A 19,333-nucleotide genomic window follows, 5' to 3' on the forward strand; every position below is an offset into this window, starting at 1 on the left:
ATCATTGGGGACCCATGGTGGTTAACATGTGTGTATGGCCCTCAAAGTTCAGATGACAAGATTTTATTCTTACAAGAGTTAAAGAGATATAAGAGCCCAATGCCCAGGACCGTGGCTAGTGGGAGGAGATTTTAACCTCATTTATAAGGACGAAGACAAGAACAACTCAAGCATGAACCGTACAATGATGGGAAGATTCCGAAGAGTGATCTTCCCATCATTGAATCTGAGACAATAAAAAGGAGTGATAAAAAGGTCGGACATTTTTAAACACAGCTAGAAAACGCAAGGGATCAGGAATCTGAGACAATAGATCATTTGCTGGTGTCTTGTGCCTTCACTAGAGAATTCTGGTTCTTTCTTTTAAGGCAATTTGGGTTGCAGAGTTTAGCCCCACAACCAGGTTCTTCTTCATCTTTCAGGGATTGGTGGCAAGAGGCGTCCGAAGCAGTGAATAATCCTATCAAGAAGGACCTCAACTTTATCAACATTTTGTGAGCTTGGATAATTTGGAACCATAGAAACAAATGTGTTTTTGAAGGAAGGACACACAGCTTAGCAGCAGCCCTTACTCTAGCGGCGGAGGAGAGAGGCTTGTGGGAGATGACTAGGGGTGGTAATGGATCACGATCCAAATGCCCCTTCATAAAAAGTTATGGCCCTTAGGTAATGTTATCTCAAAAATGAATAAGAATAGGGCCCGACCCTAATCCGATTCGATCCTTAAACTTTGTAGTGTAAAATATAGAGCCCATTACCACGGTTCTTAAGGCGTCGCTTAGGCGTCCAGGCGGAGGTCCAACGCCTAGGCGCCTTTCCCGCCTACCTCGCCTAGGCGTCGCTTAGGCGTCGCCTAGGCGTCCAGGCGGTGGTCCAACGCCTTGTCTCGCCTTACCGTTTTAAAAACCATGCCCATTACCACCCCTAGAGATGGCAGGAGCCAATGCCTCTCGTACCTGTCAGCCTCCCGGTTGGTTCATTAGCGGTAGTGGTTTGGGAGCTTAGTCTGTAGATGGATCCTTTCATATATGCTTGTTGTTGGCCCTCGTAAGGAGGCCTCAGTTTTTGTATTTATTTTGGTCTATATTAGACCTTTTATTTTCTCGAATACGTAGGAGAGCTGCGTATCATTATATTAAGTAGAATAAGATGGGGTGAGGTGTTAAAGAACCTCATACAACTCTACACACCACCAAACAAAAAAAGAAAATGAGCAGGAGCACCAGTACACTAAGCATACTAGAGACCAACTCCTCAAATAGCATGCGGAGGTAAAAGGATAGCAGATAATCCGCGAGCCCCAGCCCTACACCAAAGATGAGACTCAGCCATGACCCAATTTATGACCTTGCTAGCCCTAGGCCTACACCAAAGATTAGACCTTTTCTCCTATCTTGATATAATGAGGCGCAGTTCTTCTGCACGTTCGAGAAAAAAAAAAGATGATTGTATTTTCAACCTCCGTAAGGAAGTCCTTGTATCAGTTTTTTCGTCTATTTTAGACCTGCCATCTCTTTCTAATATAATGGGGCACAATTCTCCTACACTTTTCGAGAAAAAAAAATTATAAGCTGCTAGAATCTCCAAAAGAAAATTATTTATTCGGTCCTAGAGGGGACATTTCCGAATGTTTTCACGTGGAATATGGATATGAACTTCAAGAGGGTTACTGGTTCTATTTGTGGCTTGTTTCTTGATGGAAGAACTAACAGAAAATTAAATAAGGAAGTTGAATAAGAAAAGATAAAGCATTAGGTGCAGGCAATATTCGATTTTAATTGTCAAAGTTCTCTTCATGTCTTCACTCAATTCTTGAATCATTACTGGAAAGCCTACTGAAGTTCATCTGTTGCATGCTTCATAGGGATGGGATTCATTGGTCACTGCACGTGCAGCTGAACTCCTAAGTTTAAATCTTGAAACCATGGAGAAGTTGAAGGAATCAGAAGAGCTATTGGAACGGTGATATTTGTCAGCAACAGCTGTCTATATGTCCATTTTGATCATTTTAGTTCTGTTGCCTAATCTTTCTAATGGTTAATTTTCTAGATGCCTTGCAGTCAAGAAAAAGATTCTACCTGAAGATCATCTTCAGGTTTGTTCTTTCCCTCATATTGAGCTCTTGAGATTATCTTAGTTGAAAAAAAATTGTAAGCTATATTCTTGAGTTGCCAAATGTAAGTACTGTAACAAGCTCCCTTGCATTCTGATTTTTGCTTTGTCTTTGAAATTGCTTTTTTAGATCTTAAGATCAATTGTATTTTGAGTTCTTCACCTTAGAACATGTACCATTTTTTTCTTGAAAACACCGAACCGTGATTCTTTGCATTAAGTCTGTGCTCTTCTTCACCTCGCTCGGCTCTGTCCAGCAATGGTGGTGCCAGTGGCGGAGGCCCTTCCCGACGGCCGGTGCACCAGCGCCTTGGCCCCCTGGCTTCGTCGGGAGGACATGTGGCACACGTTCCTTTGGAGGAGGCCAATTATAGCTGCATTGTTTCAGACCTTGTGCCTGTAATGCGTTCAGTTTCTCCTTTCCTCGGGGCTGGCACACAGCGTGTTGAGGTTGAGCAGCCCTTGGAAAATGTGGTGCTGGATTCAACTGTTCGTGTGACAAAGGAAGAAGAGATCAACCTAAATCCCAGGATTTCCGTCAGCTCTGTGCTTGAAGGCTACGGGGACATTAATGCCCCTGTCGGGCGGGTGGAGGATCGTTCACTTATTGAAGCTGTTGCTGCGACGGTTGCTTTTGGCTCAATTTTCCAAGCTCAGCAGCAGCCAAACCCTCTTGAGTCGGGCCAGGTCGGGCCTATTGTGAGGGTCTACTCTAGACGACAAAGGTCTGCTTCATCGGCCCAGGAGAATGAGGCCGCGCTTGACACCTCGGCACAAGCTTTGATTTCTTCTATCATGAGGCCTATCCAATACCTACTGCCTCTGCCTACCATCCATAAACGTAGATCCAAGGAGTTGCAGCCTGACTTTGTTCCTGTGCGCAGCAGCAGACTTGCAAAACGGCATGGTAGGTCGGTGACAGCGGCGATGAGGCAGGTTCGAGTTAGTCTGATTAAACACTTGAGTCTGAATGAAGATAGAGAAGTGCTGGGAGATTTTGAGCTGGACAAGCATGGTCAGCTGTTCACCAAGCCTCTGTCACAGGTTCACCTTGCTGTTCTCGCGGCTTTGTTTGGATGGAATGCTCCTAACAATGGCGAGGCTCCCTGGGACTTGGAGGGGCTTGTGGTAGGCTCTGCACCTGTCGACTTGTGAAGATGATGGGGTCCTTTTCTCATCTTTTTTGGGTCGCTGCTTTGTTTGTATCAATGGATCCCTCAAAAATATTAATTTGGAACGTTCGGGGCCTAAATCGCAAGTCCCGGCGTGATATGGTTTGTTCCACTCGTCCTGATTTAGTGTGTTTGTAAGAAACTAAGAAGGCTGCTATTTGTCGTCATATGGTGATATCTACTCTCAGTGCTGATTTCGAAGATTTCATTTTTCTTCCAGCAATTGGCACCCGTGGGGGAATTTTGTTGGCTTGGAGATGTTCTTGTCGGATCATCAATTCTAGAATTGACACTTTCTCGGTTTCTGTTCAATTTAAGCTTGAAGATGGGTATTCCTGGTGGTTTACTGGGGTTTATGGACCACAAACCATGGATATCTGTTGTAGCCGTGGCTCCTCTGAGCGCCTCTGTCATGCTTGTTAGCTCGGCCATCATTCTCGTCTTCCATTTTCCACTTCCATGTCCAGGGCTACTCAAGCCTTTGATCTTGTTTATTGTGATCTCTTGACTTCTCCTATCTTTAGCCGCTCTGGTTACAAATACTACCTGGTCATTCTAGATGAGTTCTCTCACTTTCTTTAGACTTTCTCGCTTCGGTTATAGTTCGACACCTTTTCCACCCTCACACACTTCTTCGCCTGTGTCTCCACCCAATTATGTCGCTCGTTCGTGCCCTTCAATGTGATAACGGTCGAGAGTTCAACAGCACCGCCTCTCGCTCCTCCCTCCCACGACGTTCAGTTGTGCCTCTCGTGCCCTTACACTTCTCCCCAGAACGGATGGGCCGAAAGAATCATTCGCACCACCACCAACATGATCCACTGCCTCCTCTTTCAAACGTCTCTCCCTGCCAGCTACTGGGCAGAGGCCCTGAACACTGCTACCCATCTCCTCAACCGCCTTTCCTCGAAAGCGGTGAACCACCCATTCCCCACTTTGCCAGTATGGCACAACCCCCTCCTATGACCACCTCCGTGTCTTTGGTTGTGCCTGCTATCAGAACACCTCTACCACCACTTCCGACAAGCTCTCCCCTTGTTCCACTCGTTGTCCTTTCCTCGGTTACTCCTCTAACCACAAGGCGTATCATTGCCTTGACCTCCTCACCCACTGCATCCTCATCTCTCGTCATGTCGTTTTTGACGAAGATGACTTTCCCCTTGCTTGATCCTCCTTGCCTACCGATCTCGCCTCCCTCCTTGACCATGATCCTGTTCTTACTCCACTCAAGTCGGCCCTGCCTCGCTCGACGTGGCCCAGACGCCTGAGCTCGTGCGGTCGTGCCTCTACCCGCGCCACACGCGGCTCCACCGACTCCGCTCGCGCCACGCACGACCCTGTCGACCCTGCCTGTGCCGAGCGACCCTATCTCCTTCGCTTGCGCCATGCGCGGCCCCGTCGCCTTCGCCCGGTGCAGCCCCGTCGCCTGCCCCCGTTTGGCTCGCTTGGCCGACCCCACCCTCATCTACACCATTGCGAGCGGACTGCGGGGGGTGTTTTCACCGGTTGCCATCGAGTGTTTTCACCGAGTTTCGATCCAGTCTCAACATCTGTACAAGATATAGTTGAGACTGCGGAGGGTGTTAGAACCTCGTTAGGGTTTTGGCTTAGTCCTCTTGTATTTACCTATATACCCCTGTGTAATTGGACTGGCCCAACTACTACTTGGTCTATTTAATACATCTCCCAACCTGATTAGGGTTAGGGTTTCCCATTCCAACTGTAACTATGGAGTAACTGATAATCAATTGATGATCTAAACAAAAGGTCTGCAGCAAGATCTAAAAGGAAAAAAAGATCTCATATGAGAAAAAATGACTTCTGGCCATGTTGGCTCCATCAATCAGCATGTGATCTCCTGAATTTGATTTCCTGCTCCCATCAGTGTGCTTACACAATTTCTTCCTCAATGATGATACCATCTTGAGGCTACTGCAATACTGTGATCAATTTAATGTTTCAAATTGTGCTTTATATAGAAATATCAAAAACCACTATATTGTGTTAAATTTAATGTTTTTAATTGAGCTTTATAAATTTTAGGTGGCTTTGGATGTATAAAACTCAGACGAATCCTATGTGGACTGATTTGAAAACTAGAGTACACCCAATGCTGCAGCCATGTTTGCTGTTCAGTGGTTTCTTTGGTAGGAGATCGATCCCAAACCTCCTTTTGGACAGATTGCTGGCTCCATGGATAGGCTCTGTGTGACTTGGCTCCGGTCCTTGTCTCTCGGGTTCCAAACAGATTTCTCCAAAGTAGAACAGTAAAGGGTTCCTTGACTGAAAATGGCTGGGTAAATGATATCTCAGGAAGCATATCAGCTCAATTTCTATCTAAGTACTTCATGGTCTGGGACTTGATTCAAGGCTTCCAACTTCGTCCAGGAGTTTCAAACCAACACCGCTGGACCCCTTCTGCCTCAGGGGAATACTCTTCTAAATCTGCTTATCATCATGTCTTTGAGGGGATGGTCACCTTTGAACTGGCAGGAAGGGTCTGGAAAAGTTGGGCACGTTCAAGATGTAAATTTTTCATCTGGCTGGCTTCTTTAAAATTGCTGCTGGACAGCGGATCGATTGGTTCATCGAGGTTTCGACCATCCCACAAAATGCCTTCTTTGTGATCACGAAGAAGAAACTATGCAACACATTCTGTTACAATGTGCTTTTGGTAGGGAAGTTTGGTTCCATACCCTGTCTCTTATTGGGCTGCAGCACCTCACTCCAGGAACTGCAAAATCTAGTTTTCAGGACTGGTGGCTTAGGTCAGAAACGACAGTTCAAAAGGCACAAAAGAAAGGCTTCAATTCAGCTGTGATCCTAGTGTCCTGGTGTTTGTGGAAACACAAACTTCTGTGTCTTTGATAGGGCTACTCCAGACATCTCTAGGATTACTCAAGACATTAGGGACGATGCCAAGATGCGGTGTTTAGCTGGGGCTGCAGGGCTGAGAGGTTTGTGGCCTTAACTCAGGGGGAGTTCAGGTCTAGTCGTTTTTTATATAGTTATCTGTGTAACAGCCCCTTAGCAAGCTATGTAACCACCTTATTTGGTGGTTTTTGTACAGGTCTATTTTGGACCTTTTTCTTCTTAATATAATGATGCGCAGTTCTCCTGTGCCTTTGAGAAAAATACGCTTTATAGATGATGCCAACCAGTCAGCAGGGATAGGACCTGAACTATGTTTTCGAAACACTGCTATACATTGTAAGTAATTAGTTTTTACATTGATCAACTGTTGTTTTCTTGTTTCCATTGCAGGTAGCTTATACGTTGGTACACCTGGCAAGGTTAACATTGCACAGAGTTGTAAAGGATCGGGATGTAAACAGCGATGTAACTGCATATTACCTCGCAAAAGCAAAACAGTTCAGCAATGATTCAATCAGGTTTTTCATTCTGCTATATTCTTTTATCTTTCACTGTTTTGAATTATTGGTCTCTGATTCTCGATGACTTGATTTGCAAAGCACTTGCATTTTGGCATGTTGGTTGCATCAAGTCAAATGGCTGCTGTTAGTTCGGTACTATAGCCACTAATTTGCAGTATCCTAGTTTCGATGAAACACACCTGATAACCTATAGACACAAATTCAATTGGTCATGTGAGTCAAGATATTATGAAACAAAATGTGTGCATGTGGTGACAACTGATGCTTTACATTATACTAGAGGCAATCTTGAATCGTAGTCAGTTATTAATTTAGTTAAAAATGAAAGTTATTTATACTATTTTGCACTCATACATAAAGGCTGATGATCTGAACTGTTTTCAATGTTTAATTCAATACTCTTAATGTTTTTCTATATTGTATCTAGTTTCCTGTCTCAAACTGAAATCTGGTTACTTCAGGATTCAAATCCTTGTCCCTTAGGTCTATTGCACTGATGGTCAGCTAATTAACTGTAATATTGTTGTGTACTAGTGGTTTTTTCTTTCAATGTATCATCATTATTTAGGATTTCCTATAAAACCAAATTGGTATGTACTCCCTCCGTCCCAAAATGTAATTCGTTTTAGACTAAACATACATTCATTAATTAATCTATGAATATAGTTTGTTTGTATATCTATATTTATCATTTATTCGAACGTGGACGGAAAAAAGACTAGAAAGAATTATATTTTGGGACGGAGGGAGTACTAAATGCCAAGTTGGATTGCTGATAACTGATGGACCTTGAATATTTTTATTTGTAGGATTACAGAAGGACAATTAAATTCTTCAAGAAAAGATCAGAATAAAATTAACAACACATCAACTGCAGATACAGATAAGAGTGCAGCAATAATTCTTGTATGTCTCTACTCATTTTATGGAGTTTGAGATCTTGAACTCCTTTTCTTGCTGTGCTATTACTTGCCTCTCCATACTGTAGATATGTAGCACCAAAGACGTTTTCCTCGAATATGCAGGAGAACTGCATATCATTGCATTAAGAAAGTAGATGAAAGGCCAAAACAGCCATACCACACCCCCTTGCCCCAACGCAGATTTGCTGTCCCATATTACAGAAAATCTGCGTCCATGAAAGAGGAGTACAGAATTCAGCATAGAAGAGGCCTGAGGCAAGGAGACCCCTGATCACCAAAGATTGCTGCAGCTTCTATCTAATAGGAAGAAGCTTCACATGATTCCGATATATGCTGATGATGCAGTTCTTTTTTTGCACCCAACTCAGGAATACATTTCCATTTCTCTAGAAATCCTTGAGTTGTTTGGGGATGCCTCATGCCTTCGCAACAATACTCAGAAGTCCATTTTTTCCCTATCAGATGCTCTCAACAGACCATCCTGGAGGTCCAAGATTGTTTGCCAAGTGAAATGGCATCCTTTCCATGCAAATATTTGGGAATCCAGAAAGTAAAATGGCCTCTCCACCCCCTCCCCGTCACGTTCCACCTCTAGCCACCTCCAACCCCTCCCCTCCCAAGGCCATTCTCAACCATTGCCAAGGCCTCTCGCTGACTTCCACTCCGGACTCGGCGACCACCTCATCAGCCCCCCGGCGTTTCCCTCAAGGCGAACCTTTCAGCTACCAGAAGCGACAAGGTGGGCGATCAAAGACCCAACGTTGGAGTGACGTCTCCTCGTCTGGTGGCTCATCTCGTGAGCTTTGCTCCTATAAAGATGCCCTCGTATCTGGCTCCAGGCGCCTCCCTACACTAATCAAGGCTCCTTCTCATACCACGACAAGCTCAAGAGCCCCAGAGGCTGTCAAGATAAAGGAGAAGAAGCAGGTCGGTGGACCCTTGGTGGTGCAGAATCTGCTGGTGGGATCACATCAGGACGAGCTTGGCTGGCAGGTGGTTGAGCGAAGGAAGAAGACCCAACATGTGCATCTTCCTCGTCGAGGGTCCCTTGTGGACCTCCGAGGTAGGTGCTTCAACTGCTTTTCTTCCTCCCATCTTGCTGCGGTGTGTCGCCGTCCTACCCGATGCTTTCGTTGCTTTGAGTACGGGCATCAAGTGAGCACTTGCCCTACGGGACTTGTGGCGCGTACGAAGCAATTTGGCGGATTGAAGCACGTTCAGAAGGAAGACAGAATTCCGGTCTGGCAGCGTTTGACTAGGATGGTGGGGGATGCTCCTCTGAGGAAGGATGGTCAGGGCTCAAGGTCAAGGAAGTCGGTCTGGAAAAGGATCTCCCCACTGCAGGAGGATGGGAGGTCGGAGTTTGCATCTGCTGCATCTGTCGAAGGTGATAGCGGTGGAGGCCATGAAGGCTTACGATGCAAGCGGAACCGGAACCGTTCCAAGCGTTGACGGGGAGAGATGAAGACGGATGATCACCATCAACAAGTATCTCCGGTTCCTGTTGTTGAAGCAGTAGTCCCGGAGCCATCCCTGTTGAGTGTCAACAATTCTAAGGTTTTTGATTCCACACTCAACTCCAGCTGTGTTTTGGACTACTCGGATGATTTGGCGAGGGAGGAAATTGCTCTCCGACGAGCTCTGTTTGTCTCTGTGGCTGGAACACGTCCAGTGGTCCTTGGTTCAGAAATTGTGGACGAAGTTGCACGCCAGTTTGATATTGCAGTGAAGAACATGTCAATTCATCAGACTTTGCCAGAAGACTTCCTTCTGTTAATGCCTGATGAAGATGCTGCTTCTAAGGTTTTCAATGATGGGAAGGCACTGCGGGGGCCTCGTTTCACCTTGCTATTCAAAAAATGGTCGAGATTTGCTCATGCTTCTGCCTCTTCTTTGGTCAATTTAGTGGATATTGAAATTAGAGGCATCCCAGAGCATGCATGGTCTCGTTCTACGACGGAGCATATTCTGAGAAACTCATGTTGGATAACAGATGTTCATCACAATTCAGGGTGTGGGAGAGATTCTGCATCCTTTTGGGTGCGTGCTTGGTGTTTAAACACGGAAAGGGTGTGCAGAAAATTGGATTTGCATATCCTTGAGCCTGGAGATGCTATCCATGAGAAGAGATGCTTAACATATAAGATTGATATCTCATGTCGCCCAGTTGATCTCCATTCGGTGGCCTCAGCTACTCCACCTCCACCTCTGGCGCCCTTCCGGGAATCGGAGGATGATCAGGATCGCCATGAGCAGGATCCACATCTTCGTCGTCGCGGTGATGCTGGGGTTGATGGGGATTCACGGAGACCTATCCAATTCCGCCTGGGACCGCGACTCCCCTTGGGCAGGAGGAGGACCCTCTGCCGCTTCGTGTTCTGGGAATTAATTGTGATACCGGCACAACTGGGAGGCATGAGGCGCTGCCGCTTCGCAATCCGGAAATTGGTGGAGATGAAGAGACGGATGGAGGGCACGATGGGCTTGAGGTGCTGAGCCTCGGGTGACGAGAGAAGATGGACACGAGGAGACGGTTGGGAGCCTGAAGATGCAGACAATGAGTTGCATGGGAATTGAGAAAGTTATGGCAGCGGAAGATGGACACGAGGAGTCGGTTGGGAGCCTGGAGATGCAGTCAACGAGTTGCATGGGAATTGAGAAATTTACGGCGGAGGACGAGGGGACGTTGCTTATCCCTGAAACTGTCGGCCAGAAGGGGACGTTGCCAATTTTGGGCGCCTTAATACAACCTATATCACATTGATCCCCAAAAAAGACGGAGCTGATAATATTAAAGATTTCAGGCCTATAAGTTTGGTGCACAGTTTTGCCAAGCTGGTCACCAAAATCCTTGCTAATAGATTGGCCAGCAAGCTCAATGTGATGGTGTCACCGAATCAGAGCACATTTATAAAAGGGAGATTCATTCAAGACAATTTCATGCTGGTTCAACAAACTTCCAGGCTGCTGCATCAACAAAACAAGGCCAGCTTGCTGCTGAAATTAGATCTTACAAAAGCTTTTGATTCTGTCTCTTGGCCTTTCCTAATCGAGGTAATGAAGAAGTTGGGTTTCGGGCAGATTTGGACGGATTTGATATGTGGACTTCTGGCCACCTCTACTCAGATTATTTTAAATGGATTTCCAGGCCGTCATATTAAGCACCGCAGGGGACTTCGTCAGGGAGATCCTCTCTCCCCCATGCTATTCATTTTAGTTATGGATGTCCTTGTCTACATGTTCTCAAAGGCAGAAAATAATGGTTTGCTTCAGCAGCTTTCTAGTTCAAAAAAGCTCCATAGAGTCTCCATGTATGCTGATGATGTGGTCCTTTTCTTATGCCCAACACCGACAGATATAGACCTTACTCTTAGCATTCTTCAATTGTTTGGAGATGCCTCTGGGTTACACAATAATGTGCAAAAGTCAAATGTGTATCCTATTAGATGCTCTGAGGAGGTTCTGCTCGAAGTCCAATCTTTGCTGCCATGTGAAATCTCAACCTTTCCTTGTCGTTATTTGGGGCTCCCCTTATACTTACACAAGTTAACAAAGCAGTAGTTCCAACCTTTTGTGGATAAGATAGCTGATCAGCTTCCTAACTGGAAGGCAGACTTAATGACAAGAGCTGGAAGAAGAGTGCAAGTTCAGCATGTTCTTACTAGCATGACGGTATATTTAGCAATGGCAGTAGATATCCCACAGTGGGGTTTGGAGGCTATTGATAAAATTAGAAGAGGTTTTCTATGGAGAGGCCGCAAAGAAGCTAAAGGTGGTCATTGTCTTGTTGCCTGGGGAAAAGTTTGCCGCCCCCTAAAGCTTGGTGGACTTGGTATTTCTAGTTTTCCAGAGTTATGTTGGGCACTTCGACTAAGATGGCTTTGGTTACAAAAGACTGATCAATCTCGCCCCTGGTCTGGTCTTCAAATACAAGTCCCAAAAAAGGCTAGAGCCTTCTTTTCTAAAGTAGTGACCACTGAAGTGGGGAACGGAACCAATACCAAATTCTGGAAGGATAAATGGCTGAATGGAAAAAGAATTGCAGATTTGTTTCCAAAGCTGATCGGCGCAATTCCGAAGCGGCTAATCAATTGTAGGACAGTTCAGGAAGCAATTGTTAGCGCCAAATGGATTTCCGACATCAGAGGAGCCTTGTCAGTAGGGGTTTTGTCAGATTACCTTCAGCTTTGGGATTTGATTTCTGGCACCGAGCTGCAGCCGGAGGTTGAAGACAGGCATATCTTCAGTATTGCCCCGAATGGTGTATACTCAGCCAAATCAGCATATGAAGGTCTGTTCCTGGGATCTGTGACATTTGGACACTATAAGAGAATCTGGAAGTCTTGGGCCTTGCCAAAATGTCGCTTCTTCTTTTGGTTGGTTGCCAGTAAGAGATGTTGGACAGCTGATAGATTGGCAAAGCGAGGCCTAAATCATCCAGATAAGTGTCTCCTATGTGATCAAGAGGAAGAAACTATAGACCATCTCCTTGTGCAATGTTCCTTCTCATGAGAATTCTGGTACCTTTTACTCAGGAAATTTGGTCTTCATTCACTTGCACCACAGCCGACCGCAAACTCCTTCCTGGGATGGTGGGAAGTAGTGGGGGGAGCAGTATTTGGACTCACAAAAAAGGGCCTTAACTCTCTCATCATTTTGGGAGCTAGGACTTTATGGAATCATCGAAATAAATGCATTTTTGATGGCTGCAACCCAAGTATGTCCTTAAGTCTCAGAGCTGCTGATGAGGAAAGAAGAAAATGGGAAGTTGCTGGTGCAAAAGGCCTAGCTCATTTGGCTGCTCCCGTGGTAGAGGCTTAGGAAGTTTGAGTAGTTTGTTTTTTGATCCCCTTATGGATCTATATTTGTATGCCTGTTTCTGGCCTCCGTAAGGAGGTTTTTTCTGTAAACCTTTGTTTTTTTCTTTTTTCTTCTGCTTAATATATAATGGGGCGCAGTTCTCCTGCGCGTCTCGAAAAAAAAATTGGGAATCCCTCTTTCCTTATGCAAGTTGAGCAAACACCAGCTCTTACCCTTGGTGGACAAAATTGTTGATAAGCTCCCAAACTTTTTTTTCTCTCGAACGCGCAGGAGAGCTGCACATCATTATATTAAGGGATGAAAGAGGTCCAAAGTGGACCGATGTACAATGCCCAGTGGGCAAGCATAAACACTAGACCAGATTGGAAAACAGCCTAGACCCTACTAATAGCAGCAGGTAGACCAAGACTTGCTAACTGTTTAGCACCAGCCATATCTCAACAACTCAACTCATCCAAAAGCAAACTTTTAACAGAGCTCAAGGAAGGGTTTACTCCATCAAAAGGCTGATTGGCGCAATTCCGAAGCGGGTAATCAATTGCAGGACAGTTCAGGAAGCAATTGTTAGCGCCAAATGGATTTCTGACATCAGAGGAGCTTTGTCAGTAGGGGTTTTGACAGATTACCTTCAGCTTTGGGATTTGATATCTGGCATCGAGCTACAGCCGGAGGTTGACGACAAGCATACTTTTAGTATTGCCTCGAAAGGTGTGTACTCAGCCAAATCAGCATATGAAGGACTGTTCCTAGGATCTGTGACATTTGAACATTATAAAAGAATCTGGAAGTCCTGGGCCTTGCCAAAATGTCGCTTCTTCCTTTGGTTGGTGGCCCATAAGAGATGTTGGACAACTGATAGATTGGCGAAGCGAGGCCTAAATCATCCAGAGAAATGTCTGCTATGTGACCAAGAGGATGAAAATATAGACCACCTCCTTGTGCAATGTTCCTTCTCCCGAGAATTCTGGTACCTTTTACTCAGGAAATTTGGTTTTCATTCTCTTGCACCACAGCCCACTGCAAACTCCTTCCTGGGATGGTGGGAAGTGGTGGGAGGAGCAGTACATGGTCTCACAAAAAAGGGCCTTAACTCTCTCATCATTCTGGGAGCTTGGACTTTATGGAATCATCGAAATAAATGCATTTTTGATGGCTGCAACCCAAGTATGTCTTCAAGTCTCAGAGCTGCTGATGAGGAAAGAAGATGGGAAGTGGCTGGTGCAAAAGGCCTCACACATCTGGCTGCACCCTTGGTAGAGCCTTAGGAAGATTTGAGTAGTTTGATTTTTTGATCCCCTTATGGATCTATATTTGTATGCCTGTTTCTGGCCTCCGTAAGGAGGACTGTAAACCTTTTTGTTTTTTTTTGTTTTTTCTATTCCTTTGCTTAATATATAATGGGGCGTAGTTCTCCTGCGCGTTCGAGAAAAAAAACAGCCTTGTTTCGAAGAAGCCATAAGCAGCACACCCCCAAAATTATGAGGCTATTGAAGCCTTTCCTCTTGCTCTTTTGCACCTTTTTAAGCACCTTTCTCCACCATTCAGCAAAAGATATTTCATCAGCAGCAGGGGTGAGATATCCTTGTCTCAAAGGCAACATGATATCATTGCTAAAACTGCCTGGCAAAACTGCAAGTGCATAGAAGATGCTGAACTGTTTCTTGTTCTTGGTCACATAAAGCACAGACTAGAGGGTGCTGCAACCCTCTCCTTCTAAGGCCCTGTTTGTTTCGGATTATAATCTCTCCAGATTATATAATCCAGCATAAATAATCCAGCAGGTAAACAAATACCTAGATTATGAGTTCATATTATATAAACTAAAGGCCAGATTATGATAATCTCATAATCTCCTCAAGAGTAGCTTATTTGAGATTATTTTTGGCAAAAGAACAACTACCCATGGTTATGTAAATAGAAATTACAATATATGCCATCATTCTTTCCTCACCTCAAATAAACAAACAAGGGTACTGTTGTCTTTGTGAATAATCTACATTTGTATAATCTAGACTACCAAACAACTACATGTAGATTATAATCTAATAGATTATAATCTGGATTATATAATTTAGATTAGAATCCAGATTATTATAATCTATAAGTTGAAACGATCAGGCCCTAATTTTATCAGCAGTCCAACACTTATTTCTTATTGCCAACCAGAGAAAGAACTTACATTTTGGGGAAGCCCAAGTTTTCCACAATCGTTTCCATGGCTCAAAGGAAATGAACCCCATGAAAAATGCATTATAGCAAGACTTTGAAGAGAACTGCCCAGAAGAAGTGTGCATTTATACATGTTTATCAGCATCTTGATAAAGCAAAACCCCTCTCAAAGTATCCCATAACAACAAGTATTGTTGTATCTCTCTTAAGGAAAGGGGGCTTTGAATGTCGCTGACCCACTGCCAGTTATCCAGAGCCTACGCCACAGTTCTAGAAGAAAATGCCCTGCGGCCAACCATGCGTACCACCTCAAGGGCAATGTCCTGGATAGTACTCCCATACACCCATCTATCCGACCAGAAGAGAGCATTAGCCCCATTTCCTATCACGGTGAACTCAGACAACTCAAAGAATTGTCTAACCTGCCGTTGCACTGGGATGGACAGCCCATGCCAAGGCCTGTTCGGGTCCGTCTTCTCCAGCCATAACCATTTCACTTGATATGATGAACAGGGCAGACAAAAGGGTTTTAGTTCAACATTTTCTCACTGGTATGTCATTTTATACTGCTATGGCAATTGATTTTCCTAAATGGGCCATTGTTGCTATTAACAAGATTAAAGAGGCTTCTTGTGGAGAGGTAGGAAGGAAGCAAAAGGGTGGGCATTGTGTGGTCGCTTGGGGAAAGGTTTGCAGGCCGTTGAATTTGGGAGGCTTGGGAATCTCTAGTTTCCCAGAGCTGTGCTGGGCTCTCCGAATGAGATGGCTATGGTTGAAGAAAAGTGACTCTACCTGTTAAGGTAATAATTGGATAATTAGGGCTAACCCTAGAGGGTAGCTATATAGAGTTTGTACATGGGCCTAGCCACATGGGCCTAACCATATACTCTAACACCCCCCCGCAGTCTGAACTTCCGTCGCAACGGAGTTCATAGACTGGACTCAAAAGGAAGACATACATTATACCATAGAATCCCCCCACAGACGCAACTAGCCTCTACTGATGTTGAGGCTGGAGCGAAACTCGGCGAAGGTTGAGGACGGAAGACCCTTGGTGAAGATATCAGCAAACTGGACCGGTGAAGAAGCAGCCCGTAGTCGTCGTTTCCCCGGAGGTAGCGGAGGAGGCGCTTGAGAGCCGCGAGGTGGGGCTCCCGGGGGTCGTGCATATGGAGACAGACCTGCTGCACGGCGTAGGAGATGTCCGGCCTGGTGAAGGTGAGGTACTGAAGGGCACCAGCAAGATTCCTGTAGCCGGTGGGGTCCACGACTGGGTCACCCGTGGTCTCAGAGAGCTTGGCCTGCATGTCGACTGGGGTGGAGCAGGGCTTGCAGTCACTTATCTGGGCCCGATCCAGAATGTCAAGAGTGTACTGTCGCAGGTGAAGGAGGAGTCCGGAGGGGAGAGGCTCAACAGTGACCCCCAGGAAATGGTGAAGCACGCCAGATCCTTGACCGGAAACTCCCGCTGAAGTGCGTCGACGAGGCGGCGAAGAAGTGACGGACTGGAGGCGGTGAGGACAATGTCATCCACGTAGAGAAGCAAGTAGGCAGTCTCTGTTCCCTGATGGTGGATGAATAGAGACGTGTCTGACTTGGCCTCCACGAAGCCCAGTGTCACAAGAAACGTAGCCAGTCGGGAGTGCCACGCCCGGGGGGCCTGCTTTAGGCCATAGAGTGACCTGTTGAGCCGGCAGACCATGTCAGGGCGAGAGGAGTCCACGAACCCTGCCGGCTGACAACAGTAGACAGTCTCCGTGAGGGCGCCGTGCAGGAAGGCGTTCTTGACGTCGAGTTGGTGAACGGGCCAGGAGCGAGCGAGGGCCAGTGAGAGCACCATGTGGACGGTGGCCGGCTTCACAACCGGGCTGAAGGTCTCGTCGTAGTCGACTCCGGGGAGCTGAGTGAAGCCCCGAAGAACCTAGCGAGACTTGTACCGGTCTAGGGTACCATCGGCGTGCCGCTTGTGCGTCCAGATCCACTTGCCGGTGACCACGTTGGCGTCGGGCGGACGGGGCACCAGATCTCACGTCTGGTTGGCGACAAGCGGGTACTCCTCCATCGCCCCACGCTAGTGGGGGTCCAGCAGGGCTGTGCGGACGGAGGAGGGTACCGGAGAGACCTGCGTGTCTCCGTGTGTAGCCACCAGAACCCGGGGCGGCAGGGTACCAGTCGCGTGCCGCATCACCATCGGGTGAACGTGCCGCGGGTCCCGGGGAAGGAGCGGTGGGTGGTACACCGGCGTCTGGACACGTGCCGCGAGTGGCCGCGGCGGAGGTGTAGGTGTCCCCGGTGGGGACTGGGCCACCGGCGACGCCACCGGGGAAGAGGTCACCGGTAGGGACGGCGGCGGCGGGGGCGACGACGGCGCCGTTGGTGCGAACCCTGGCGGCGGCAGCCTGCGCTGGTAGACGCGCACCGGCTGTGCAAAGCAAGCCGGAGGGGCCGGTGCCGCCAGCCCCGCAGGCGGGGCTGTCCCGGCAGCCCCGCTCGACCCAGGAGCGGCCGTAGACGGAGCCCCACGGAGAGGTGACGCCACCGGACCCGGGCAATGCACCGGGCCGGGAGCAATAGGCGGCGAGCAAGTACCTGCAGAAAGAGGAAGAATAGGTGGCTCGAGCACCACGTCAGTCGGAAAAGGAGTGAAGAGGTCAAGGTCAGGGTCGAAGGAAGGTGGTGTGGGTGTGGTGGAGTAAGGAAAAATGGACTCATCAAACACCACATGGCGAGAGATGAGGACCCGTCGAGAGGAGGGTCAAAGCAGCGGTAACCCTTGTGGTCTGGGGAGTAGCCGAGAAACACACATAGGTTGGAACGAGGTGCGAGCTTGTGAGGAGCAGTGGCAGCGGTGTTCGGGTAGCAAGCACACCCGAAGATACGGAGGTGGTCATAGTGTGGAGGGGTACCGAAGAGTGCCTGGTGAGGAGTGGGGGCCGGGCACGCAGTGGAAGGGAGACGGTTGAGGAGGTAGGTAGAGGTGTGGAGGCCCTCAGCCCAGAAGCGGGCCGGTAGGTGCGCCTGGAGAAGAAGAGTGCGGATGGTGTCGTTGGTCGTGCGGATCATGCGCTCAGCCTTGCCGTTCTGGGAGGAGGTATACAGGCAAGACATCCGCAACTGGATCCCGTGGGAGAGAAAGAAGTCACGGGAGGCGAAGTTATCGAACTCCCGACCGTTGTCACACTGAACGGCCTTAATGGTGAGGCCGAACTGAGTGGACACCCAGGCGAAGAAGTGGCGGAGGGTGGGGAAAGTCTCAGACTTGGCACGCAACGGAAAAGTCGCACACATAATGAGAAAAATCATCAAGCACGACAAGATAGTATTTGTAACCTGACATACTGGTAATAGGTGAAGTCCACAAATCGCAGTGTACAAGATCAAAAGCATGAGTAGCATGAGAGGAAGAGGAGGAAAAAGGAAGACGAACATGGCGGCCTAACTGGCACACATGACATAGATGCTCCTCAGGTGATCTAGTACATGGGATAGTGCCACTACGAGTAAGCTGCAGCAAGGCATGACGTCCGGGGTGTCCAAGGCGACGATGCCAGGTAGTAGAAGATGTGGTGGTGGCAAAAACAGCAGCAGTGTCAGGCGACGAGGACGAAGAAGAGGTGGCATGCGGGAGCCGAAGGGTGTAGAGGGGGCCGGTGCTGTCACATCTGAGGAGGGGGCACCGAGTTGCCGAGTCCTTCACAGTAAGACCAGAAGAGTCAAACTCGACAGAACAAGAATTATCAGCGGTAAAACGGCGAATAGAAAGAAGATTGTGGACCAAAGAAGGAGCGACAAGAACATCGGGAATGCGAAAAGAGCCGAGAGGGCCAGCGGCACCCACAGATGTGACAGGAAGACACGAGCCATTCACCACCATGATGGACGAAGGGAGAGAGGACGAAGGAGGGCGAACAGAGGTGAGTATACCAGGGTCGGGAGTGGTGTGGTAAGTAGCACCGGTGTTCGCGATCCACTCGGGACCCATCGGTGGAGTCAGAGTGGGAGTCTGGAAGGCAGCCAGGGCGGCCGCGTCCCAACCAACCAGCCCGGACGGTGGAGCAGCCGGCGGCGTGGGCCACGACGAAGCGGCAGGCGTCGAGGTCCAGGGCGTCGGAGAGGCGAAGGCGAACCCCGGCTGCGCACCAGCGAACATGGCCGCCGGGGGACGAGCCTCAGAACCTTGCCCCTGGAACGCCACATGGAGATGCGCCCTGACCACGGGTGGTGGAAAGTGGGCCAAGGCGCACCCTACTGGGGTCCCAGCGTCGGTGTGTTGCCACGGGCACCACCGCTGGAACCACCACCACCGCGGCCACGACCACCACCGCTCCCGCCACCTCGACCCCCGCCACCCATGCTCGGCCCGGGTGGACGAGGGCCAAGGGCAGACTATGACAGAGTAGGTGGACGGGTCGGGGTGAAAGCCGCCAGTGCAGTCGTGGAGGATGAGGACCCCGGGCCGGAGATCGATGCAGCCTGAGCACCCAGGGTGATCGCCTCCAGGAGTCCAGGGCGAGGTCGTCGCGGACCTGGAGGAAGGTAGGGAAGGGGCGCTGGCGCATGATCAACGACCGGAGGTGGGTGTAGCGATCGTTGAGGCCGCGGAGGACGTTGAGGACGAGGATGCGGTCCTCCACGTGGCAGCCCAGATCGCCAAGTGAGTCCGCCATGGTCTTCATCTTGCGGCAGTACTCACTGACGCTGAGGTCCCCCTGGACGAAGGTGCGGAAGGCTGCGTCGAGGC

The 19,333-nt window shown here is 48.2% G+C and overlaps 1 protein-coding gene across 4 annotated transcripts in view; it reads left to right on the top strand.

Annotated features, from left to right (window-relative positions):
- LOC100192003 (uncharacterized) overlaps window positions 1-19,333 on the top strand; it is an 83,289-nt gene that overhangs the window by 61,516 nt on the left and 2,440 nt on the right. For all 4 annotated transcript variants that reach the window (XR_002269392.1, XM_008682781.2, XM_008682782.2 and 1 more), the window contains 4 exons: window positions 1,865-1,962; window positions 2,050-2,095; window positions 6,549-6,676; window positions 7,489-7,585. Coding sequence is in view for 3 of the 4 variants with exons in the window: in XM_008682781.2 (XP_008681003.1) it covers window positions 1,865-1,962; window positions 2,050-2,095; window positions 6,549-6,676; window positions 7,489-7,585 (369 nt within the window). In the remaining variant the exon portion in view is untranslated. The remainder of the gene's footprint in view (window positions 1-1,864; window positions 1,963-2,049; window positions 2,096-6,548; window positions 6,677-7,488; window positions 7,586-19,333) is intronic.

Source organism: Zea mays, chromosome 5, assembly GCF_902167145.1.
Source record: "Zea mays cultivar B73 chromosome 5, Zm-B73-REFERENCE-NAM-5.0, whole genome shotgun sequence".
NCBI lineage: Eukaryota > Viridiplantae > Streptophyta > Magnoliopsida > Poales > Poaceae > Zea > Zea mays.